Source organism: Hippocampus comes, unplaced genomic scaffold (genome assembly GCF_001891065.2).
Source record: "Hippocampus comes isolate QL1 unplaced genomic scaffold, H_comes_QL1_v1.1 scaffold186, whole genome shotgun sequence".
NCBI classification, from domain to species: Eukaryota; Metazoa; Chordata; class Actinopteri; order Syngnathiformes; family Syngnathidae; genus Hippocampus; species Hippocampus comes.
In genome coordinates, this window is record NW_017806236.1 from 2,918,811 (window position 1) to 2,944,512 (window position 25,702).

The 25,702-nt window shown below is 41.1% G+C and overlaps 3 protein-coding genes and 2 long non-coding RNA genes across 6 annotated transcripts in view; 3 read left to right on the forward strand and 2 right to left on the reverse strand.

Moving 5' to 3' along the window:
- The window catches only part of LOC109507559 (lithostathine-1-alpha), a 14,521-nt gene extending 7,969 nt beyond the window's left edge, over nt 1–6,552 (reverse strand). The window contains exons 1-7 of one of the 2 annotated variants that reach the window (XM_019857068.1): nt 6,489–6,552; nt 6,287–6,349; nt 6,136–6,163; nt 5,935–6,020; nt 5,647–5,787; nt 5,055–5,160; nt 4,697–4,983 (exon numbers count right to left, since the gene is read on the reverse strand). In XM_019857068.1, coding sequence (XP_019712627.1) covers nt 4,904–4,983; nt 5,055–5,160; nt 5,647–5,787; nt 5,935–6,020; nt 6,136–6,163; nt 6,287–6,349 — 504 coding nt within the window. In that variant the 5' untranslated portion in view covers nt 6,489–6,552 and the 3' untranslated portion in view covers nt 4,697–4,903. Of the gene's footprint in view, nt 1–4,696; nt 4,984–5,054; nt 5,161–5,646; nt 5,788–5,934; nt 6,021–6,135; nt 6,164–6,286; nt 6,350–6,488 lie in introns of those variants that run through there. The other variant, XM_019857067.1, reaches the window with a different exon arrangement.
- A 4,327-nt stretch (nt 6,553–10,879) lies between these two features.
- On the forward strand, nt 10,880–12,006 carry LOC109507563 (uncharacterized). The gene is made up of 3 exons (XR_002166486.1): nt 10,880–11,668; nt 11,787–11,821; nt 11,920–12,006. It is a non-coding gene; the product is annotated as an uncharacterized LOC109507563 (long non-coding RNA).
- Nucleotides 12,007–16,802: 4,796 nt separating this feature from the next.
- Nucleotides 16,803–18,479, forward strand: LOC109507562 (lithostathine-1-beta). Its single transcript, XM_019857073.1, has 7 exons — nt 16,803–16,847; nt 16,989–17,051; nt 17,186–17,213; nt 17,327–17,412; nt 17,570–17,701; nt 18,145–18,250; nt 18,321–18,479. The coding sequence occupies exons 2-7, from the start codon at nt 16,989–16,991 to the stop codon at nt 18,389–18,391; spliced, it is 486 nt and encodes a 161-aa protein (XP_019712632.1). The 5' UTR covers nt 16,803–16,847; the 3' UTR covers nt 18,392–18,479.
- Nucleotides 18,480–19,026: 547 nt separating this feature from the next.
- Nucleotides 19,027–19,970, reverse strand: LOC109507565 (uncharacterized). Its single transcript, XR_002166488.1, has 2 exons — nt 19,800–19,970; nt 19,027–19,235 (listed from the first exon to the last, which is right to left on the reverse strand). It is a non-coding gene; the product is annotated as an uncharacterized LOC109507565 (long non-coding RNA).
- A 932-nt stretch (nt 19,971–20,902) lies between these two features.
- Nucleotides 20,903–23,676, forward strand: LOC109507555 (snaclec echicetin subunit beta). Its single transcript, XM_019857061.1, has 8 exons — nt 20,903–20,921; nt 21,966–22,027; nt 22,148–22,231; nt 22,373–22,400; nt 22,514–22,599; nt 22,757–22,888; nt 23,339–23,441; nt 23,512–23,676. The coding sequence occupies exons 1-8, from the start codon at nt 20,918–20,920 to the stop codon at nt 23,580–23,582; spliced, it is 570 nt and encodes a 189-aa protein (XP_019712620.1). The 5' UTR covers nt 20,903–20,917; the 3' UTR covers nt 23,583–23,676.
- Nucleotides 23,677–25,702: the final 2,026 nt, after the last annotated feature.

Below are 25,702 nucleotides of genomic sequence, written 5' to 3' on the forward strand. Positions count from 1 at the left end.
AGCTCCCGCGGCATGACGTCTCAATCCGGGTTACGGGTAGTGGAATTTCCGCTTACGTAAGTTCCGGAAACATGTAATATCGTAGTCAAAATGTTAATGCACAGGCTTTTGTTTCGGGTGAAGGATATTCCTTTTCATAGAATTCCGGGGATGGGAATATTTACTGTATTTGTTTCTCAGTTCGGTGTGTGTAAGCCAGTGGAGATGGTTCGTGACTTGAGAACAACCCAGCTCCATTTGCCTCTTGTGTGATATTATCCCTTTCCATCACAATTTTGAGAAATTTGATGGGGCACAGGCAAACAGATTCTGAGCCTATTGGGCATTTGTGTGGGTGTCTTCATATTTCATTCAGAAATATGACAACAACTGGCATGAAGCCCTCTGAATCAAGATAAAGTTCAATTAACTGAATGTATTATTATTATTATTATTATTGTTATTATTATTATATAACTAGAATGATTATTCTCCAACTGGCTGGCACGCTGCTATTAGAGGTGAGGAGGGTCACACGAGCGAATGGTGGTCGACAGGTCAAATGATGAAATTGTACGTTATCGTATAAAAAACACATTGCTTGCTGTCAACTTCTTTGAGTTGCACTACGCCGACAAACTCAGACATTGGCCCATTCAACCACCCCATGTTAGCACTGCCTCTCTTATGCTTATAAAAGGAGCAGAAGGATAACAGGACGCTGGATGACTTTGGTGCACTGAAAGCGACTGTCTCCCCTTTTGCAAAAGATAAACTCTGACTCTGGTTGCGTTCATTATCTCCTGCTTCGATTTGGTGCACGTCTTCGAAATAAATATCTGTGATTCTACTGAACAACCCTAACACAGGCCCCACCGATGTGCGGCACGAGGCGAGATTTTATATGGACGCCCCCCCATCGACAATTTACATGTACCTGTATGCTTAAAAAAAGAAGTCAAATAGGATAGCTCTTAACATTATTTAAATGTTAAGGAACTCAACAGTCAACTTTGTCACAATCACAACACTCCTGTTGTTAGTTTAAAAAGTCAGGTTTAATAACTATGTGCTGGTTTCATTTTCTTTGATAGGGTTTAGTTTATGGCTTTGAATTTGGTTTAGTTGTGTTTTCTATGTTGTTTTGGCCTGGGCTTACCCTGAAGCAGAGCTTTTTATGACATTTGTATTGTTTTCTATGTGTGGTAACAAAACCAATACTCAATACAACAATTCTTCCGTGTGGTCTCACTTTGTGCCGCATTGCTGAACCATACAGTCGGCTGCAACAGACCACCATCCTTTGGAAGTGGGGCCCACCTGCCAGCGCACACGATGACCAGGGGGGCAGAAGGGAGGAGGGATGACGGAAGGTCAGCGTCTGTCTCGAATACACCACAAATTAATGAATTTTAGGAAAGTGTTGCAGGCTGAGATAATTAACTGCGCAGCAATTTTGTTTTTCCTTCCCATAATGGTCGTCTGCATGTGTTTGTGAGGGCAGGTTGAAGTGCGGTGAGTCTTTTAGTGAGAAGGGCTGACAAAGCCTTGTGCATCTTTTGAGACGTTTGCCATAGTGATAGAAGGCGAAACCCCAGGAGGCCCCATTTCAGCCATTTACTGAAGCAAGGATTCCTTTCTTGATGCTTGATGTGATGTGCACCACCTGCTGGCCATGCGTGTAATTACAGCCAGGTGTTTCTTCACCACACGATGTGTCATGCTTGATGCAGATGATTTTGACGTCTGTTTTCACACACACACACACACACACACACACACACACACACACACACACACACACACACACACACACACTTATTTTGAATGCAGCCACTGCCTGATGGGCAAACGAGTCAGTTTAACAATCTGAAGCATTTCCCAAATCGGTCACGTGGTACAACAGCCAGCAATTCTTCGGTGGTCATCATTTACAACTCCTCCATTAAATGAAGCAAGCCTTGATATAAATGTTGCGGAAACGTATCCTTCTTTCCTAAATAAACTCTTCGAAGCCTCGACACGTCTCACAACATCACTACTTGGCCCTATTTATTTGGAAAAAAGAGTCAAAACCTTTTAAAATAGACCACACCGGTGACATCTTGTGGGCAGCTAGAGTCATAGCGTATTTTATTTTGTATTCCAACATTGTACCAATACAGTACATCCAGTCTGAAACTTGACTTGTGTCTGTCTTATGATCATCATTTACAGATGTAAGTGTTGCAAAATGTTGTCACTGTCCCAGTAGTTCAATGTCATGTCCTGTTACCAATACGATTTTAAAATAGACGTGATTTGGATGTGAAATAAGTGTGCTGTTAATCATGATGACAAGATTGCAACGTAATTCTGCGGTGATGATTCTGTGGGCTTTTTTCAGTAACTGTACCGGACCACAGTTACATTTTTTTTTTTTTTTTTTGTATTCTGAATACGTAAAACCGGTACATGTATTCCGTTATTCCGCAAGTGTGATTGGTACTGCATGGTTACTGCAGAGGAACGTGCGCCAGTATGTGATTAAAACAGCACAGGACATCTGCGGTGCATCTTGCTCCTCTCTGCGCAACATTTTACAACAGGAGTACCCAGAATACTATTGAGGACCGGATACACCCTCAAAATTCTGTGTTTACATTACTCCCCTCCGGGAGAGGCGACTGCAGCGTCAGGTCACATACAATGCGGCTCGCAATTGTTATCCACAAGCCATAAGAATCTTAAACAATTAGTGATTCCACAGATGCAACTGTTTAAATGCAGTGTAGTCTTAGTTTTTTTTCCAATTTAGATTGCTATAATTTTCATTAGGTAAACAAGCAAGCAAAAGAATGTCATTGCATAGTGAACAATGTTTTTTGCTGTGTACATGACAATAGAATTTCCTTGATTCCTTGATTGTGCACAATAGTCATACGTTCGTGGTCATCGGATGCCAGTTTTAAAGCATTACTGCGAAATGGGAGGCGAATGGACTGAAGTGTTCTCATCTACATTTAAGAGTATCAGATAGGGTTGTAAAATAGTACCTCGCTTTCGAAGGCTGCATTTTGTTAAGTTGTAAGTGAATGCTAGCTTCAATAGTTACCTGTCTATATAAAGCACAGTGGGCCCCCTACTATTGGCTCATGACCACTCCAAAGTCAACTTTGATACATTCCAGCTCATCTGAGACCCGAGTGAATAAAACTGCTCCAAAAGATGGATGGTGGATATGTTTTTTCATGTCAGTCTTCGGAGTTCCCCTTTGTGGGCATTTTTTTTTTTTTTTAACGCAACAGTGCTTTAACTCTTTTTTGTGTTACATTTTATAACTTTGAAAATAGTTAAAAAAAAATTGAAACCCAAACGCACAAAACAATGGAGCACTCACCAATGTGCAGTAACTCGAGCAAATCAATGGTACTTCTGCCAATAGATTGCTCAGAAATCCTTTGCTGCTGAAGGCAGCTTTTCAAAGACATGGTAGCAGAATTTGCGGGGCACATGCATTACTGTGAAAAGAGTATTTCAAAAGTAGGAAAACTGTTTGGAAATAAAAGGAACTCATTTGACCATTTTGACCGAAGCCCAGTACGGGATCGATATTTGTAATATTACATGACCAGCAGCGAGTTGTGAGCATATTTACGCCATCAGACGTGGCGGAAATGTGTGCGACTCTAGCTAATTGGAGTCCCCATTCTAACATTGGTTTGCAATTTGACATAAACCGAATCTGCCAATAAATGAAAGAAGAAGCAGTACTGGTACACAGAAAGTAATTGTAATTGTAACAACCAAAATGCGCAACTGATGGGCAGCCGTGAGATCCAAAGATGAAGCTATTCTGACAAGAGAAAGTTCCTCCCCTCGTGGTATCGCCAGTGCAATGTGGAGAAGGAAGCTGTTATGCATGGTATGTCGTCAAAAACAAGGCAATACAAGAAATCTGTTGAATTATTTGAACAGGTAGTGCCCAAGTGATCAAGTGGAAAGCATGAAAATGTGAGCAGTTTGCATAGCCTGCCCACGTAAACATCAGAAGTTTAGTCGCTAATAACTAGCCGGCGAGTATCGGATGAAAGCAGCAATCAATCATGTCATCGTTTGATCAGTCACATTTGCAAGTAGGACGCTAACATCCTATGTAGGATCATATCTTAAATTACTTACTCCGGTTTCCTCCCACGATCCAAAAACACACGTCGTAGGTTAATTGATCACTCCAGTTTGTCCCTGGATGTGTCGCTGCCCATCTTTAAAACTCATCTCAAAACTTATTTGTACTGTATTCTTTGGCTCAGCATGACTCAGACTTGATCTTAGTTTTACTGTTTTTGTGCTTTCTAATGTATTCATGATTAATTTATTGTTTTATCGTTTATTGTTGTATATGCGATATTTGCTCCACGTACAGCATTTTGTATAGAGCGGTGGTTGTTTCAAAGTGCTCCATAAATGCAGTTGAGTTGAGCTGAATTGAGTGACTGTGGGCACGAACGGTTGTTTGAGTATGTGTGCCCCGCAATTGGCTGGCAACTAGTTCAGGGTGTGCTATTTGTCCATATTTGAATTTGAACTCCTCTTTTGTCTTTTGCATTGTTGAACCACAAGCGACGGCCACGTTTGCGTTTCTTGGCCATGAATGCTAACATCACATTTTTATCAATTTTGGAACAGACATCATTTTAAATTTTTTTCAAAAAAAAAAAAAAAAAAGACCAACAAATATTTTGATGCAGACAGATTCCTTCATTTGCTGGAGAGATGCTCTTTGACGTTACAAATTGGTTGTCAGGAACAATTGTGGAATCGGGAAGAAAAGGAAAATTGATAGTAAACCCAAGAATACAAAGACACCATGAAAGTCTGATATTCACTCATTGAGTCATCATTGTGATGATGAGCTTCATTGTGACTGAAGTAAGATGAGCGATTAGTGGAAGACACGGTGCGCTTCCTTGATGCAAACATATTCATGTAACTCTGTACAACTTTCAGTTCGCCACTCTCCATCTGTAAGAAGCAAATGTTTTCGTATTACATCATTGTGTTTTTATCAAACGTCAATCACTGATTTCACTTACCTGTTTCATCCATCAGTACACAGACGTCACCAGTAGGATCGGGTTGGTCAGTATCAAAGTTAAGGAAATCCACAATGGTGCCATCAGTCCACATGAAATCACCATCCTGGAAGACCAATTGACTTTTCAATAAATGACACATGACAATAACATGACGATAGCTTGCATTTGCATCTGCTGTTTGTTTGGCACACCGGAATCTAATATAGATTGTGCGTGAACATTATCAGAATCATGCAGTCTCAATGATGAAACTGAGCCAAGCTGCAGTTCGAGGTAGGAGCGTGGACCAAAAGGTGATGAAATGATGGTTGGAGTGTTAAATGTACTGGACAATTTTTCCTGAAAGAAAAATGGATTAATTCACCAAGTTGAACTACTTCAAGGTCCTCTCTGTGCACATTTCACAAATGTCAAGATAGATGATGTGTTTCACTGTGTTTTCCCCTCATGAATTCCGAACAATGGAATGCTGAATACTCTCAAATGTCCGCCTTCAGCCCGTAAGCTGGTGACAAGGGTGAGCACACGTTCCTTTTCTCTGGCAAAAGTACTGAAATACAAGTGACAAAAAATATTTCTGCTGATTTACCAGAACTGAATCATGAAGTCCAACCCAGGCCTCTTCATCAGGATCATCCGGAGTACCAGCGACAATCAGTTGCTGAACAACGGCATTTTCCAGGTCACTGTGGATGGACACCAGATTCCCACCAAGAATGTTGCAGACAGCCTGGGAGGAGGGGTAAACACATAGATTTCAGTGTTCCAGGTATGCCAGGCAGTTGGCAAGATATTTTGGCTGTGGGCGGCCAAAATGTTCAATTATAAGACAGATGGTTCACTGCTTGTACAAGGAGTGAGCTATTTTCTTCCATACCTCTGCATCTGCAAAGGTCCTTTCTTCGGTTTGATAAACGTAACAGTTGCAGTCCAACAGAGTCCAGCCTTTAGGACAGAAAAGGTCTGCAGCACAATTGTTCCATAATTATTGATGTGTTTGCAGGTGAAAAAGAGACAATCAACTGTGGTGTCAATGAACTTGGAAGTAAAAAAGTATGACTGAGTCACAGCTACCAACCGTTGGATTTTTTTGAAGGGAAAGCCCACTGAAGAAGAAAAGCACGTGGTTTAAATAAAACTGAACATTGGAACAAATGAAGATACCCGTATATCAGACACCATTGTAAATCTATTTTGATTGAAGTCGGCAGGGTGAGATTTTGACTTACGACTCCAGTCAAGAGTCCACTGATCCCGCAAAGGAGGAACAACGAGTGAAGAGCAAATGCCATCTGTATAATATTGGAATATATTTTAGATTTCGAACACACACAACAACAACAAAAAAAACACAACAAGATCAAAAGAACGCAGTAAACGTTGAAAGAATGACATGAAATTGAAATTTGGAAATTAGGCTGTAGAATTTACCTTTGCAGTTGCGATGTCTGATACTGAGGACAGTCACGACATGCCCTTTTATTTGTTGGGTTGTCAGTTATGCATGGTCACGTGACATGTCAGATCAAGTCACACAATTAGAGCTTAATTCGCGATTGAAAAAAAAAAAAGAAGAAAAGAAAAAAAAACATTTGTCCTGTTCTGTCTTTGACAAACAGGTTTTGGGCCGGAGTGAGCCACTGGGAAACTATTTCCTGTACCGATGAGGGATATTTTAGTAATTAGTCTGTAATGGTGGCATGACAACAAGTTTGCACGTCAGGCTCACAGGTCAGAGGTTGTTGGCTTGTATCCATAATTCAGCCTTCCTGTGTGGGGTTTGCATCTTCTAACGCTTGCGTGTGCTTCCTCTGGGTACTCCAGAAACATGCACCCTGGGTGATGAAGACACAAAATCAGGGGTGGGCAAATCATTTTGCAAAGGAGCCGCATGAGAAACTGGAACGCTTGCCGAGGGCCGAGCCACTATTCTAACCTCAGCTTTGTCTCTATGATTTTTAATGTACTTCGAGAAAGCATATCGTCTCGTTTCAATGTATTGCTATGTGTCTTTTGCAGCTCCGAAAAAGGAGATCTGTAGTGTTGGTTTTTTTAAAACGTACACTTTATTAATGCTTTTAACAGTTTCAACAAATACATGCGCTTCTCTCTCGACTACGTGCCTGCTCTGTCATTCGGCTCGAGAGACGTTCAAAGACTGCCTCTGAAAAAAGTAAATTGAAGGATTACGTCAATGAAACAAAACAGATAATCAAGCGAGGAGATTGCAAAATAAATTCTAGAGGGGGTGTGAACACACAACAAAGGAATTAATATCATAAACAATTCTAAGACAGTCCAGTCTCCTACATGTCCAACTCATTTTTGCTGTTCGTACTAAGGTTCATTTGGAAGAATATCATTGACAGTGATGAATAAATTGATACAGAGACAACTTTTAATGCACCCAAGACATACAGAATATGAAACTATAGCTTGGCGTATGAACAGGTCAAATTTTCTTGGCCCTCTTCCCCACACTCTGCAGAAAATAAGAATGTTGCTGATGTTTCGGATCACTGTGGTCATTTGTTAGTCTAGTTTTGGGAAAAACAGTTGCTGAAAGGGTTGAAAAAGTCGCGTAATCTTGCGAAAACTTTGCTAAGTTGGCAAGAATTCAGACCCAAGTCTCTCGCTTGCTACTTCGCTGTACAAATGTAACAGGGCCAGTAAAAAAGTTGGGACTACTTACCATACAGCGTTATGATTAGTCCAATTCAATCAAAGCTGTTTAATGCCTAATTTTATATCTTTATGTGTGATGTCTGTCCCTGATAAAAAATTTGTGAAAGATTTGGAAACTCCTTACGTGTGTACCAGGCATAAGTCTGAACGTGTCATTAACACACACAAACACAGACGCAAGGGGACGTAAGGGCATAATTACAGTCAATGTTTCCATGGCAAACACTTTGAGGCCATAAATATAAAATAATTTAAAAACAGTCAGAAAGCATGTCTTCCTGTACAACGTGACAGCATATTCTAACGCCACTAGGGTAAGTGTCTCATGACTTTTTTCATGACTTTTCTGCTCGCTAGGTTTTTGTTTCCACCTGTTCTTGGCAGCAAGGTGCCTTGTGTCTTCCAGTCAGCTCCCTCCAGGCATGCACGTCTTGTCAGGGTACACCTCACTGTCTCATGCATTTCTGATTTTCAGATTTTTATTTTTATTTTTTTTACAGCAAATAATTAAGGTCACAGCTAACCTAACATGAAAAGCTTTTCAGCTTCGTCCCCCGCAATCACGGACGACTTCGCTCCAATTTAGAAGAACATTTTGAGGTTTTCCCTTTCTCCTCACCTGGTTAAACACTCGACAAGATCATGAATGGTCCATTACATACATAATTGCTGACTGAATAACCTAACATTGACTTTTCTAAATTATTGTTTTTCTATCTGCTTCTCATTTCATGCTTGATTGCTTTTTTTTTTTTGGCCTAGTTTTGAAAACTGATTTAAGGGAACCCCACTAGTCAAGCCTCTTGAAGGATTTGTGGGGCTTCCTTGGCATGACTGTCATTTTTCTCCCCCCATTTCTTGCATCTACGTTTGTTTTTGTTGTGTTCCAATGTATTTTTTATGTGCCTCAATAAATAAAACGGAAGTTTAATAGGGTAAAGCAGGAAAGGCAAAATTTCCTCAAAATAATTAGAAAAGCAATTTTATGTTGTGATCATTTGCACAATAAGTGACGATTTTTTTTAACGCGGCTGTGAATGCTGAGAGCACGCTTATTTTTGCTTTGAAGGTTTTTCAGGTCGAATAATTAAAAATTGTTAGAATCAAAACAATTTTTGACAGGTACCCTAAAAATGATGTGTCAAATAAAAGTGGGCTGTGTTGCATACGTAGTCGAACTTTTTAAAATTTTAAACCACTAAATTGACTGTGGAAGACAAACTAAATTAAAAACTTTGAAAAAAAAAGAAAAAAGCACACTCGAAACAGGACACACAGCACAAGTACACTTAATAACCTGAAGACAATTCAGCTGGTTTAGTTTCATACCAAAGAAACAAGAACAATTGTCTTAGCATAGGTGGCATTCCATCCTTTGTCTCTGAGCCAGGGAAAGACTTATGATGAGGGTGTATCCGTAATTATGAGGTAAAAGTGTTGAGGGACATAGGACAGCAACAGAACAAGTTTCTTTCTTTTCCAAGAATGATGATTGATAAATAAGCAGTGGTGTAGTGGGGATTTTTTAAGTGGGTGTACGCGATTCTGGGATGTTCTATATATACATACAGAACATCAATCATAGGGTACAACACCAGTTGAACTAACGTTAAATTTAATGTTTTACTACTCCAAAATAATCACAGGCCAACGTTATTCAGCATAACTCGCATTTGAACAATGATCAACAAACATTTCAATAAAAATTGAATGTGGCATCGGGAGAAGTGGGTGGACGGCGTACCCCCGCGTACCACGCCCACTACACCCCTGTAAATAAAAAATAGATAAAACAAGGCTCAAAATGACTTTTTTGTGTTGAGTACTTTTGCTAAGAGCGACACGGTGGTCAACTGGTTAGCACATCTGCCTCACAGTGCAGAGGTGCAGGGTTGGATCCCAGCTACGGCCTTCCTGTGCGGAGTTTGCATCTTCCCCCCGTACCTGTGTGGGTTTTCTCCGGGTTCTCTAGTTATCTCCCACATTCCCAAAACCTGCATGGAAGGTTCATGGAACAATCTAAATTGTCCCCAGGTGTGAGTGTGAGCGCGGATGGTTGTCAGGGTGTCCTCTTGCCTCTTGCCCGAAGACATCTCGGATAGACTCCTGCATGCCCGTGACCCTTGTGAGGATAAGCGGATTCGAAAATGAATGGAAGGATGGATGGATAGTTTTGCTCAGCAATGACTTCATTTGAGGTGCAACTTTCTTGTTTTGAGGAGAATGTACTGTATTTGCAGGTTAACTTTGGGATCCACTTTGGGATTCCGATTGTTGCAAAGTCACGGACCATTTTATAGAACTTAATTAAGAATGATAATGCATTTTTTTTGTTTGTGTGTTTGTTTAAAAATAGCCTCTGAAAATACATGTACAATATGCTACATTTTTATACTTGGTTTCAACTGTGTTAGACAAACCATCCAAAGCATATTGCTCGCCAGGGCATCCGTGGGCCAAAGCATGAGCTGCTCCGTATTTGTTTACAGAGTACTAGTGACTACAGGACAGGTGAGTAACATTTCTTGACGCTTACCGAATTTGGTATGTGCCATGTGGGCACATTGTATGCCTCAGTACTGTTGTGAAAAAGGCTTTATCCAAATGCATGCGATTTTTTTCCTAGTAGGCTGCAACCCACATAAAAGGGGTCCACAACCCACCAGTGAAGAAATCAAAATATCACAACAATAACAATATGACAATATAACGAATGAACACTTGGTTTCCTTTTTCTCTAATCAAAGTTGTTATTTTTCAAATTCGCATTGTGCATCGCAGCAAAAGAACATTTTCCATGAATCAATTTCAAAAACAAATACACCTTTCAGTTCCATTGTCGTGTTTCTGAATGACTTGTATTGTCCTTTCGCAAAGCTAATTTATTATCGTCCAAGCCGTTTATGTTCACGTAAGGTAGTAGGTGTGCTGGAGCCGATCTCAGCTGTCTTGGGGCTGCAGGCGGGGTACACCCTGAATTGGTTGCCAGCCAATCGCAGGAAACACATAGACGAACAACCCTCCGCGCCCCCAATCACACTTCGGGACACTATAGAGTGTTCCATTAACCTAGCATGCGACGTTTTGGAAATGTGGGAGGAAACCGGAGTATCCACGTCGGCACAGGGAGAACGTACAAACTGCACACAGGAAGGCCGGAGCCGGAATCGAACCCTGCGCCTCTGCACTGTGAGGCAAACGTGCTTACCAGTTGTCCACCGGGGATCTGATGCGGCCAGCACAATTTAGAGCTGAACTCACGCTCACACACTCTGAACTCAAGTGTGTACAACACCTTGTCATACAACATTTGTAGCAATAAAACCTGACAACAAACTAAGACCACCCACCCTCCCTTTGGCAGGATTAATCTTACCTTTTTCATCGGTCTTCTTTTCCCCACCTTGGAGGGACTGTGCTTGGGGGAAAACCAAAATACTATTTTTAATACTGTTCTCACAAATCAGCCTGATCTGTTTTCTTGTTTATGACATGCAGAAAGGTAACAAGGACAGCTCACTTGTCAACGGTGTGCAATCACTCAAAAACGAGGAAGTGATTACATGACCAATTCTGGTAAGGAAGTTAATTAAAGAGTCAATTGAAACACAGTGAGAACAAAATTAATGCTTTGATTGTGCACCCCTCCTTCCAACCTCTTTGCCAAGAATGTCAAATATTTTCCCGAAACTCAATCTTGAGTTGTGATCACAATGCAATGCTAAAAAGGGGACCAATTCTTCATCACCAGTATTGGTGACTTTTGTGACTCGAAAAAGACTAAACGAAAGGACAAATGACTAAATACATTTATATGAGGACTGAAAGGTCATTTCGAGTTTAGGTTTCACCAATGTTGGGAGACTGGGAACAGACATGGGCAACACGTGAAGAAGTTGTGCCATGAACCAGACACCGCAAATATTGTAAGGGAAAACATAATTTTGAGCAAAGAAAGTTTTTTTTTTTGGGTGATTCCTGTTTATGCTGACTATGTGTCTGATGAGGTATATTTAATTCAGATAGTTTGTAGTACTGTTTTAGCTGCAAGACAGGGACAGTTGCGAAAAACCTCTGAGGTAAGTTGTTTATTTATAAAATGTTACAGTTTAGCACAAGCTAAATTGACTGAAGGCATTAGAACAATTTGTTTTTTGTTTAAAAACGATTGTCTTAGCAATCCAACCATATTTGAGGAATGTGCGATAAAGGGCAGAGGAAAGCCGCTGTAGTGGATGTAGCGGTCCCAAGTGATGGAAACATCAAAAAGAAGGAACACGAGAAACTCGACAAATACCAAGGGCTCAGAGAGGAGCTGGAGAGAGCCTGTAAGGTAAAGGTGACAGTCGTGCCTGTGGTGATCGGAGCACCAGGGGCAGTGACCCCCAAACTAGATGAGTGGTTGCAACAGATCCCGGGAACAACATCAGACATCTCAGTCCAGAAATGTGCAGTGCTGGGAACAGCAAGGATACTGCGCAGAACCCTCAAGCTTCCTGGCCTCTGGTAGAGGACCCGAGCTGAATGGGGGACGGACACCACCCGAGGGGTGAGACGAGGATTTTTTTATTTTTTATTTTTTATAAAACTGTATTTTAAAAGTGAATTCACCAAAAGGTCGGTATAATCAGCCTCTGAATGTATTATTTTATATAATTTTGTGATCATACTCATCATTAATGTGAATGGTTTTCCGTTCCTCACAATTGCTAAAAATCCAGCAAAACTATCAGAATGAAAGTGGGTTTGCCGGGTCCATACGCGAAGTTACTGCTGGCTAGCTTGCACCCTGCTCAGTAGCTTGCACGCTTACTTTCTGCTGTCTCTCGCAGAGTATTTTGATGCGAACGTAGCATGGGGCGTGTCAAAGTGCCGCTTTACATTCGACCGCTTCATCGATGGTATTTTGTCATTGCAAATTAGACACACCGCATAATCTCTTCTCTCCACAAAGGCGAATCCTTCGGTCCATTCGTTCTTTTTGCCATCTTATTCGTCAAAGGATTAGCTTTGAGCTAATGAGCGAGCGGGCTGATTCAAAAGGGGGCATTGACCTGTTTACCCAGCAACAGCTAACGAAGGCCAGTATCATCCAATTAAAATTGCTCCTTCTGCCAACTGCAGCCCTGAACAGTACGTGAGCAGTGAAAAATCGATGGATGGATTAAACAAGCGAGAATATTTTGCTTTATCTGTGATCCAGATGAATCATCATCAAAAGAACCACACCTGGCTCGCAAGACATAGGTTCCCGACCCCTACACTAGAACTAATAAAGCAGGAGATGTGGCCTGATAATCTGAAATGTTAATTCAGCTTGGCAAAAAAAAAAAAATTTAGCTAGTGCACAGCGACACATTTTATTATCATAAATGTCTTAATATTTTTATAGTTTAAGTCCCGTATACTCTGCAGAATCAACTACATTAAAAAGTACTGTGAAAATGGGCACTGGAACATGGCATGCAGGCTGACAATACATTGACCCTAAAAGGAGAAGATCGTTGAACCAGACATATTGCATACCAACAAAAGAAGCATAATTGTCTTCATTGTAGAAGGTATTGTTCTATCCTTTTCTCTCTGACCTAATGTTAGATCCATGATGATGGGTGTGTCATCAATTATGACGTAAAAGTCCCTGATCCTTCATCACAATAATTAGTTAGTCTATTTTTCAGATTCCCTTCCTGGTATCTGATTTGTGCCATAACTGAAAGGTGACACAAAACAACAAAAGCCAATCCAAGCAACTTTCTTCTTTCTTTTTATATTTCTTTCTTTCATGAAATAAATAATAAAAAATATGAAATCATAAACAACAGTAGAACCTCGATTTAACAGACAAATAATGGAATGGTCGTCCATTTGCGCTGATTGTCTTTACCCAATACGGTACAAAATTATTATCTCGCTCTGTTTTTGTGGCCTAAAAATGCCCCGTACTGTCCAAAATGATTGTAAATATTAAAAAAGCTGGCGGCCCGGTGGTCCAGTGGTTAGTGTGTCGACCTCACAGTGCAGAGGTGCAGGGTCTGATTCCGGCTCCGGGCCTCCCTGTGTGGAGTTTGCATGTTAACTCCGTGCCTGCGTGGGTTTTCTCCGGGTACGCCAGTTTCCTCCCACATTCCAAAAACATGCATGGCAGGCTGATTTCCTTTTTTCACCCCACGAGAGAGGGGAAAGACAACTGCCCAGGACAGGATTAAAGATGGCATGTTCGAGAGAAGTGCGTGTTACTACATGACTAGATCGGGCTTCCTTAAACATACAAACATGAATATGAAAAAGTAGATATCACACACTCCTTGTGAGCTGTGCGTCCACGGCGATTTGAAACTAATGTCCATGTTTTCCATGACCATCTCTGGGCCTGCAGGGTTTGATTGCAGGCCTTCCTGTGCGGAGTTTGCATGTTCTCCCTGTGCTTGCATGGGCTTTCGCTGGGTGCTCCAGTTTCTTCCTACATTCCAAAAACATGCATGGTAGGTTCATGGAACAATCGAAATTTCCTTTAGGTGTGATTGTGAGCGTGGATGGTTGTTTGTCGATGTGTGCCCTTCGATTAGCTTGTCCCCTGCCAGTTGGGATAGGCTCATCAGCAAAGGTGAGCATTTACCCCTGTTGTCACCTGCCCGTCAGTACGGACAGAAGTTCCGTGGGTCCGTCACTGACTGACTCCCATTTTTGCTAGCGGATTGACGACTGACACTCCACAACTTTGAAACTCTGAAAAGGAAAGACGAGGTGCAGTTTGGGGATGAGAAGCATTCGGAGCAGCAGTAATAGTATAAGCATTTATCGTTTGTCTGTTTTTTTTTATTTTTTGTTTTTTTTTGTGTGTATAAAGTGTAAACTAAATACAAGTTTGCTGTTCCCCTTATCAACAGTTTTTTTTTTTTTTTTTTTTTTTTTTTTTTTACTGAGGGCCCTCAAACAGCATTGACATTGAATTCTGTCCGTCAGACCGGAAGACCAATTAGTGCAACCAACAGAAAGAGGCTCATACTTACGCACAGGATTTGGTGGGATTTCTAATTGAGGCATTTAAAATAACAAGAAAACAGTGTTATCATTAGTATACATTTTATTTACAGTATTATAGCTTACAAAAGTAAAAAAAAAAAAAAAATGCAAAAAGCACACATGCACCACCCACACACACTCGTGCACGCACGCCTACACATACACACACACACACACACACACACACACACACACACACACACACACACACACACACACACACTTGAGGAGTTCTGCAACGAACATGCAGCTGAAGATGTAAACAGCTCCTCATCAAACTCCAGGACCATGTTTGTGACTGCTGTACAAGAGTCTGACTCCTCATTTTGGTCAGTGGGTGCCCCAGCAACACCAAAATATTTCAGAATTTCCCTTGAATTTACAATTAAGATATAATATGTGCTGTATGCTAGATCACACCGACATCTTATATGGATCAGTTAGCAAATAAAATGACCATCATGTATATTTTATTCACATCTGATTCATTAAAAATAGCACACAAATTATTTAAGGTATTTCACACGTACCTTACAAAACGCCATGTACTAGAAATGATTTAACTTAGCATGTAGCGTGTAGGAATAAAAAAAAAAAATGTTCACAGTCAGGGCGTCTGTGTCACTTTGCACTGATGTTGCAAACACAAACTAGATTAGGTTACCTATGGGTGAAATTACTTGCACGACATGATGCTTCAATTCTAGTCATTGCTAGTGCTGCAAATCTAGATGGAAAATGCAGCCGTCGTCAGTGGCATCGCACAGATTAGCAAGAGGCTCATAAATAGCCCACTGTCACTCACATCACTCACAGAAATCTGCATACTTTTTTCTTTTGCCTTTTTCTCCTCGTCTTTTCTTCTTTTTCAAAACAGGGCAACTATTGGCTTCTTAGAACTCTTTCTTTGATCTTCACTTCGGTCTCACTATCATAAGATGATGGCCATGACATTCCGCATAACCTTTTGCCAACAGCGCTCGTTCACCCGTCAATCAACAGGAGGACGAAGTCACGTGGTGTGAACATAGATTGTAAGTATTTATTTATTTATTTATTTTTTCATTTTCCACATAACCCAATCAATCAGGCCGATGGGTCTATGTTCAATATGAAATCTAATTTATTTGGAAGCAGTTTGTGTTGTGTGGCCTAGTATCAGTTTATCTCTCGGCCTCCTCCCTCTTGCGATCTGTCACCACCAGAGGCCGTGAACATTAATCGTTTCCCGGTTGCAGCAGTGTGTATTATTTGACGAGTAGTAGCCCATTTACGTGCAGTAAAATCTTTTTTAATTAAAATAATGTATGGATGGAAATTTTTGTTTTAAATGTAAAAAAATAAATATATAAACTGTAGCCTGAAGTTTAATGGCAAAACTGGGTGTCAATTTTTGCTCAGCAGGGTAATCAGCATCTGCTGAACAGAACCATTCAAGAAACTCGTCATCTCACTTGACTATTTTTAAAATCAAGTCCATGGAATCTGTGAAGTAACGGATTATTTTTACAACCAAGTAACACGTAAAGTAACTCAGTTATTTTTTCAAAGTAAGTCTTTCAAAGTAACTGTGGCAACACTGTTTACACCCGTACAAAGAACCGCCGGTGTCTGTTTTGTTTTGAAGGAAGCTGGAAGGTTTACAGTACTTTCCAAATATGCAGTTTTCTGAACTCAAACAATGAGAAGGAAGCAGTTTGTGTTGTGGTGTAAGAATTCATGGCCACACAATACAAGACGGCATGCTCAGTTACCGACGTGGTTGCTGTTCTGACCTAATGCCAGACAGTGCTGCCTGACTTGCCTACAATTTTCTAAAGACAAAATGTTCCTTTATTAGTCCGAGTTAATTTCCCAGTGACTCACTCAGGTCCAAAACGTTTTTGGCAAAGACAATAAAACAAATAATGGTTCTTTGTTTTGTTTTGTTTGGCTACATGACTTCCTTAAGCGCTCATGATGGCCATTATGATGTGTCATGTGACACAGACATGACATGCCACATTCCACCTTCGAGCATATAAAAGGAATCGCTGTCATCCTCAAAATCCAATCCAATCCAATATCATCACTGCAAAGGTAAGTTTACATCTTACTTTTCAAACTTCACAAGCCTTATTCGGCATGTACTGTGTTGTTCTCTTTTAGATGGTGAGATTTAAATGTCATACTGATATTGATTTATCGTATTTTTGTAAGTATTTTTCTTTCATTGCACAGATGGCATTCGCTCTTCGATTGTTGTTCCTCGTTTGTGGGATCAGCGGACTGTTGACCGGAGCCGTGAGTCCAAATTTCACCCACTCACTTATATAAACAAATAAATACATGTTTTATTGTCTTTAATGAACTGGTGACTTCATGTGTGTCAGTATTTTGAAATTCATTTTTACCAATGTCATTTTCTTCTTTCACAGTGGTCTTTCCCAAAGATTCAGGCCAAAGGTAGCTTTGACTCTTTTTATTTTTTTCAAATGAGCAAATGTAGTTTTGTCATAATTGACGTGAGATTGATTGACGGATCTCGTTTTCTTCCTCAAACAACAATTGCGCTGCAGACAATAACTGTCCCAAAGGCTGGACCCGGTTGGACTGCTTCTGTTACATCTTCCAACGTGATCCGAGGGACTTTGCAGATGCCGAGGTATGAAGAATATACTTCAAACATAGTTTAAAGCTATCACAATCCGCGATTTGTCGGTCTGTGGATTGAACACTTTGGTACAAAGCCAAAATGTCTTGCCTTCTGTAAGATGGATTTGAATGAGTGACAACAACTTTTTCCTCTCCTTTTCCATCAGAGCGTCTGCAACATTTTGGAAGGGAATCTGGTCTCCATTCACAGTTTCCTGGAAAATGCCTTTGTTCGTGAACTGGCTGCAGCGGGTGGGAACGATGACCAAATCTGGATTGGACTCAACGATGCGCTGCTGGTGAAAACTCTCACTTATGTTCATGAGAGATGTTTTTGCCACAAAGAAAATGAATGCGTCCTCCAGAATCAGTCTTGTCACCAGATTAAGGGATGAAGTATTGACTAGCCCCCTGAGAGGAGAACGCACAGAGCAATAGCTGGCGCAACCTCGATGTTGACATTGAAGTATCCACTGGGAAGACTTGAGTTCAGCCTTGGTACACAATCAATCCTTACTTCAGGATAGTTTGTGCTTTTTTTTTTCAACAGACCAAACACCTGACCTTGCCCTCCCCACTTATATATCAGTGTGACATCAAACACCAGTTTCAGAATGATACTCAATGATTCAAATAATGTTGAAAGATAATCAAGATAGATTGTGACCAACAAAAAGCAGATGCAAATTCAAGCAAGAGGTATCTTTACATATGACTCATTCAGTTTGACTTTCGCTTCCAGGCTACAGACTACATATGGACCGATGGCACAGTTAATGATTTTGAAAACTTCGATCAGACTCCTCCTCCTGACAATGATGATGATTGCGTGCAGCTTGTTCAGAGCGGTAAGTGAAATCATTGATTAGAGTTGCCAAGAATACGATGCTGTTATACTGAAATATATTTCTCCTACAGATGGACAATGGCGAACCGATGAATGCACAGAGGAAGAACAATATGTCTGCATCAGAGATGTGAAGCACTAATCACTCCCTGCCACCCTGTTGTTGCAACGGGGTTCGCTTATCATAATGACTCAGTAAAATAAAAATGTCATTGTGTCTGAGTATGCAATCAATTCTCCTTTCCTTCTTCCACAATGCTTAATTCTTATTGTCTGGTAAATGAAGGAATCTTTCTACATCATAATATTTTGGGGTCTTTTTTTCATCACTCTATTTTAAACCTGCTCGGTTTTTTTCTCATTCATTTCACATTTTTATGATGAAGTTACGGTAACTATACATGGACATTGGTCAACAAAATGCTCACTGGTGTCAATTAAAGGGTCTGTATCATGCTATTTCAAGTTTTCCTCAGTTACTATATGATTGTATATCACTTTTGGCAAAATGGCGACCTAATTTCGAATGAAAGCCTAGTTATTTTGGAGGATAATTTTCAAACCCGAAAGTAAGACGCTTGGCTCATGAAAACCCCACCTCTCCATGTGTGGCTGCCGCGGCCCCTTTCATGACATCGTCCCTTTCATGACATCACCCTGCAGTCGGCTGCTGTGCATCTCATCCACGAAACAGTAACATGTCATCATGATGGAACATGTTTGAGCCTTACGTTCTCTATCCAGAGGTTTTATACAGTATTGATGTTTATTTTTTTTATACAACACAATAGGTCTGACATCATACTTGACAACGAAGCTAATGCTAATGCATTAATGTGAATATTATGTTCTCATTGAGCTAGTGGGTTGATTTAATGACAGCTGTGGCCTCTTCAGCAGGTCTGATTGTGGTAATTGCACCACTTTTCAGGGACGATCTCCTGGCCAATCCACTTTTTCTCCAGGCCGAGGTTCACCAGGCAGTCCTATGAGAAATGATAATCACAGATAAACAGCTGCTGAATGGTGTGTCACTGGGGAGGCCAGCGCCTCGGCCCGAGGTGCGCAGAGTGCTGCTTTCGCTTATCGGGTGTCACTCTGGCTTCTTAAGAAAGTGGGCGTGTGTTAGGTCTGCAGGGGCGGTACAGAGTGGCTCCTCAATTTCCGATGTCAGTGGTCCCCAACCCCCGGGCCGCGGACCGGTACTGGGCCGCACAGAAAGAATAAATAACTTGCATTACTTCCGTCTCATTCATTTCGAAATCTGAAAAATGACCGGATTCTTTGTTACATCCGTCTACAGTATGTCACTCTTGACGTAGGTCAAGGCGCGCTTTTCGGTCACGTGATAGGTTACCGCTAAAATGAAACCCGGGAGCTAGCAAAATTAGTAAAAAAATAATGTCTTTGGAAAGGGGAAATGGCCCGGCCGGCCTGGAGACAGAAGAGGAGCCTAGGACTTTCAAGAAAAAGAAGGCTACATTTGATTGACAGTATCAGGATTTCCTACTTTAAATACGAATTTCTCTCAACGGGAGATTCCAACGCACCTGTTATGGGTAGCAAAGGTAATGACGTTAGAGAATCAAAAAGCGAAGGAGATGGGGGAAGGATGGGTGCAGGGTCAAGTGGTCCGGGGAGGAAAACATGGAGCCAGGCTGGGCAGGGAGCAGAGGCGATTGCTCTAACTCTGCAAGGGAAGCTCAGCTTCCCCTAAAATGTCAAAAAATAAGTGATCATATACATGTGCAATTGTGTGTACATGCCATTGACTAAATATGCGCTACAACGAACTCAACTTTTATTGTGGTTACGACGTGACTCTCTTGTCATTCATTCCCACAGCTTCACTGTGCTTTAAACTATGTGGACGCTGAGCGTCTACAGCGCGGACGCTGGGCGTCTAGAGCAGGGGTGTCAAACTCAGGTCCTGGAGGGCCGCTGTCCTGCATGTTTTCCAAGTCTCCCTGTTGCAACACACCTGATTCAAATGAACAGGTTCAATGTCAGGCTTCCACAGAGCTTGCTGATGATCTGATCATTTGAATCAGGTGTGTTGCAACAGGGAGACTTGGAAAACATGCAGGACAGCGGCCCTCCAGGATCTGAGTTTGACACCCCTGGCCTAGATACTACTCGTAATGCGTGAATCATCTGGCACCCGTTTGCAGATCAGCAGAGCTCTTAAACGCAGGAGCTGATTGCTAATCAGCTTGCAGGTGTGGGAGCACCCTTCGGCCCAGCCTGGTAAGTAAAGGGAAAAAGACAAAGAAGGTCCCAGGAAGTGGACTCTCCAAAATAAAAGCGCAGAAGGAAGAGGAGACAGACCGAGCCCACTCTGGGTTATATGTGGTGATGGTGAGTCGTATTTTTTTATTGCAATCTGTACAGTATTTGCTGTGTATCTTATTTTGAAGGCATGTTTCAACGTTACCATAGCGACCAAAGAGTGCTGAGGCCAGATAGGACGTTCCTCGTGTCATGATTCCCCTTCAACATTGTTCTTCAGTGTTTCTCTCTCTGTGAAACCTTGCAAGGCCATACTGCTGAATAAATGCTTTGTAGTAATATAAGAGTCAATGTGGGATCACTTTGTGTACATTTATTCGATCAAATTTTCAGTCGACAGGGAACTGGCAAAATGGACGCTCCCTGAGATGGACAAAAAATGGGTGGGTTTTACTGCTCGTGATGCTGCATAGAACATATTATTGCGATGATTTCTTTTGGGTTGACTGCCGGTTTCAATTGGCTTTGTGAAAGTGACTGACTTAAAATCTTTACTATTTTAGATTCATCATTAACACATAACCAAAGAAAATAATTTTGGTGTGAACCAAGGCCAAAACGGCAAACAAAACATTTCTTGCTGGTAAAGTAACACTTCATACAGGATCTTAATAACCTCAGGATTTATGAAACAAAAAACATAAGCTATTATCTTCCTCTCGAACACAATAAGAGTGAGGACAGAAACACAAATGGCCATTCACCCCGACCTCAGACAGCACACAGCTTAAAAACATTTCTGACAGGTGTGGCTGGTTGGAAGTTGACATACCATCAGGTCATGTCAGCTAATAAAGGGGGTCAAGCCTCTGGTGCCACTGTTGAAGGGAGCCGATGATCAACCCCAATCAACCTTCATGACCACAAAAGTAAAACCACCTGCACAGATTTCACAGCAGATACGACGGAACCAAAGACTTCATACCATAGTCGTCACATCCAAGAATGCTTACGTGTATGTAGGGCGCTGCACTCGGTTTACAGTACGTTCCAAATATGCAGTTTTCTGAATACAAACAATGAGAAGGATGCAGTTTCTGTTGTGATATAAGAATCCGTGGCCACGAAATACAAGGAAGCACGCTCAGTTACCGGCATGGTTGCTGTTTTTCCTAAAAATAGAGTAATTTTGACCTAATGATAGACTACAGTGCTTCCTGACTTGCCTAGATTTTGGCTTCAATCAAGTGTAGTGTTGTCATAGAATTTTCCGAAGACAAAATGTTCCTTTATTAGTCCGAGTTAATTTCCCAGTGACTCACTCAGGTCCAAAACTTGTTTGGCGAACACAGAATCAAGGAAATAAAGGTTCTTTTTTGTTTATTTTGTTTTGTTTTGTTGAACTACGTGACTTGCTCAAGCTCTCATTATAGTCATTATGATGTGTCATGTGACACTGACATGAGATGACACATTCCACTTTTCAGCATATAAAAGGAATCGCTGTCATCCTCAAAATCCAATCCAATCCAATATCATCACTGCAAAGGTAAGTTTACATCTTACTTTTCAAACTTCACAAGCCTTATTCGCCATGTACTGTGTGGTTCTCTTTTAGATGGTGAGATGTAAATGGAATACTGATGTTGATTGTTCGTACTTTTGTAAGTATTTTTCTTTTGTTGCACAGATGGCATTCACTCTTCGACTGTTGTTCCTCCTTTGTGGGATCAGCGGACTGTTGACCGGAGCCGTGAGTCCAAATTTCACCCACTCACTTATATAAACAAATAAATACATGTTTTATTGTCTTTGATAAACTGGTGACTTCATCTGTGTCAGTATTCTCTCGTCTAATTTTTACCAATGTCATTTTCTTCTTTCACAGTGGTCTTGGTCTTTCCAAAATATTCAGGCCAAAGGTAGCTTTGACTCTTTTTATTTTTTTCAAATGAGCAAATGTAGTTTTGTCATAATTGACGTGAGATTGATTGACGGATCTCGTTTTCTTCCTCAAACAACAATTGCGCTGCAGACAATAACTGTCCCAAAGGCTGGACCCGGTTGGACTGCTTCTGTTACATCTTCCAACGTGATCCGAGGAACTTTGCAGATGCCGAGGTATGAAGAAAATATTTCAAACATAGTTTAAAGCTATCTCAATACGCGATTTGTCGGTCTGTGGATTGAACGCTTTGGTACAAAGCCAAAATGTCTTGCCTTCTGTAAGATGGATTTGAATGAGTGACAACAACTTTTTCCTCTCCTTTTCCATCAGAGCGTCTGCAACATTTTGGAAGGGAATCTGGTCTCCATTCACAGTTTCCTGGAAAATGCCTTTGTTCGTGAACTGGCTGCAGCGGGTGGGAACGTTGACCAAATCTGGATTGGACTCACCGATGCGCTGATGGTGAATCCTCTCACTTATGTTCAGTCGAGATGTTTTTGCCACAGAGAAAATGAATGTGTCCTCCAGAATCAGTCTTGTCACCAGATGAAGGGATGAAGTATTGACTAGCCTCCTGAGAGGAGAACACACAGGACAATATCTAGCGCAACCTCGATGTTGACATTGAAGTATCCACAGGGAAGACTTGAGTTCAGCCTTGGAACACAATCAATCCTTACTTCAGGGTAGTTTGTGCTTTTTTTTTTCTTTTCAAAAGACCAAACACCTCACCTTGCCCTCCACAATTATTTCTCAGTGTGACATCAAACACCAGTTTCATAATGACACTCGATGATTCAAGTATTGTTGAAAGATAATCAAGATGGATTGAGACCGACAAAAAAAGCAAATACAAATTCAAGCAATAGTTTTCTTTACGTGTGACTCATTCAGTTTGACTTTCGCTTCCAGCCTACAGACTACATATGGACCGATGGCACAATTAATAATTTTGAAAACTTCATTGCACCTCCTCCTGACAATGATAATGATTGCGTGGAGCTTCGTCAGAGTGGTAAGTGAAATCATTGATTAGAGTTGCCAAGAATACGATGCTGTTATACTGAAATATATTTCTCCTACAGATGGACAATGGCGAACCGATGAATGCACAGAGGAAGAACAATATGTCTGCATCAGAGATGTGATGTACTAATCGCTCCTTGACACCTTGTTGTTGCAACGGGGTTTGCTTGTCATAATGACTCAGTAAAATAAAAATGTCTTTGTGTCTCTGAGTTTGCAATCAATTCTCTTTTCCTTCTTCCACAATGCTTAATTCTTATTGTCTGGTAAATGAAGGAATCTTTCGACATCAAAATATTTTGGGGTCTTTTTTTTTCATCACTCTAATTTAAACCTGCTCAGTTTGTTTCTCATTCATTTCACATTTTTATGATGAAGTTGCGGTAACTATACATGGACATTGGTCAACAAAATGCTCACTGGTGTCAATTAAAGGGTCTGTATCATGCTATTTCAAGTTTTCCTCAGTTACAATATGATTGTATATCACTTCAGGCACATTGGTGATCTAATTTCTTATGAAAGCCTTGTTATTTTGGCGGCTAAGTTTCAAACCCGAAAGTAAGACGCTGCCGCGGGCCCTTTCATGACATCGCCCTCCAGTCGGCTGCTGTGCATCTCATCCACGAAACAGTAACATGCAATTATGATGGAACATGTTTGAGCCTTATGTTCTCTATCCAGAGTCTTTATACAGCATTGATGTTTTTTGGGGTTTTTTTTTATACAACAAACTAGGTCTGACATCATACTTGACAACGAAGCTAATGCTAGTGCATTAATGCTAATGTTATGTTCTCATTTATCTAGATTGATTTAATTACAGCTGTGGTCTCTCCAGCAGGTATGATTGTGATAATTGCACCACTTTTACTTTACACTTTTACTTTGGCATCCCTTCACTGGCTCCCTATACATTTTAGAGTTATTTTCAAGATCCTATTATTTGTTTTCAAATCTCTAAATGACATCGCGCCACCTTACCTCTGTGAGCTCATCCGCCCCTACACACCTGCCTGGCGCCTCAGGTCTGTGGACCAAACATTATTAGCAGGACCAAGAACTAAACGGAGGCTCAGAGGGATCGAGCCTTTTCCGTTGCTGGTCCCTCTCTCAGGAATGACCCTCCACTGAACATTCGGCAAGCCTCCTCGCTGCCCATCTTTAAAACCCTCCTCAAAACTCACTTGTATTCTTTGGCATTTGACTCAGCATGACCCAAATTATGATCTTCGTTGTATTGCATGGTGTTCTCTACCGTCTTTGTTACTGATTTGTTGCTTTGCTTTACCGTTGTATATGTTAGTTGCTCCATGTACAGCACTTTGTGTGCAGCGATGTCTGTTTGAAAGTGCTCTATAAATACAGTTGAGTTGAGTTGAGTTGAGACTTTTCAGGTGTGATCTCCTGGCCAATCCACTTTTTGGCAGTACAAGGTTCCCCAGGCAGTCCTATGAGAAATGATGATCACAGATAAACAGCAGCTGAATGGTGTGTCGCTGGGGAGGCCAGCGCCACGGTCCGAGGTGCTCATAGTGCCGCTTTCTTGGATACGCTTGTCGGGTGTCACTCTGGCTTCTTAAGAAAGTGGGAGTGTGTTAAGTCTGCAGGGGCGGCACAGGGTGGGTTCTCAATTTTCGACGTCAGTGGTCCCCAACCCCCGGGCTGTGGACTGGTACCGAGCCGCACAGAAAGAATAAATAACTTACATTACTTCAGTTTTATTCATTTCAAAATCTGAAAAATTACCGGATTCTTTGTTACATCCGTCTACAGTATGTCACTCTTGACGTAGATCAAGGCGCGCTTTTCGGTCACGTGATAGGTTACCGCTAAAATGAAACCCGGGAGCTAGCAAAATTAGTAAAAAAATAATGTCTTTGGAAAGTTTCTTTGGGAAGGAGAAAAGGCCCAGCCTGGAGACAAAAGAGGAGCCTAGGACTTTCAAGAAAAAGAAGCATCAGGAATACTACTTAAAATACGGATTTATCTCAACGGGAGATTCCCACGCATCAAGCTCACTCTGCATAATAATGTTAAAAGCAGCCAGCACCACAACCGAAGCCAGAAATAAGCCTTTGCTTCAAGGGATGACGGCAGCATTGGACCCTCATTAAAATTAGTCATTTCATTCTGAAAGCCGACCAAAACCCTTCAAATTCGAAGTCTGAATCACTGAAATGATCACAGTGATTTACACTCCTCTTGTTTTTCCAATCTACTCTGTTTTGCTTTGCTTAATTGTTCAAC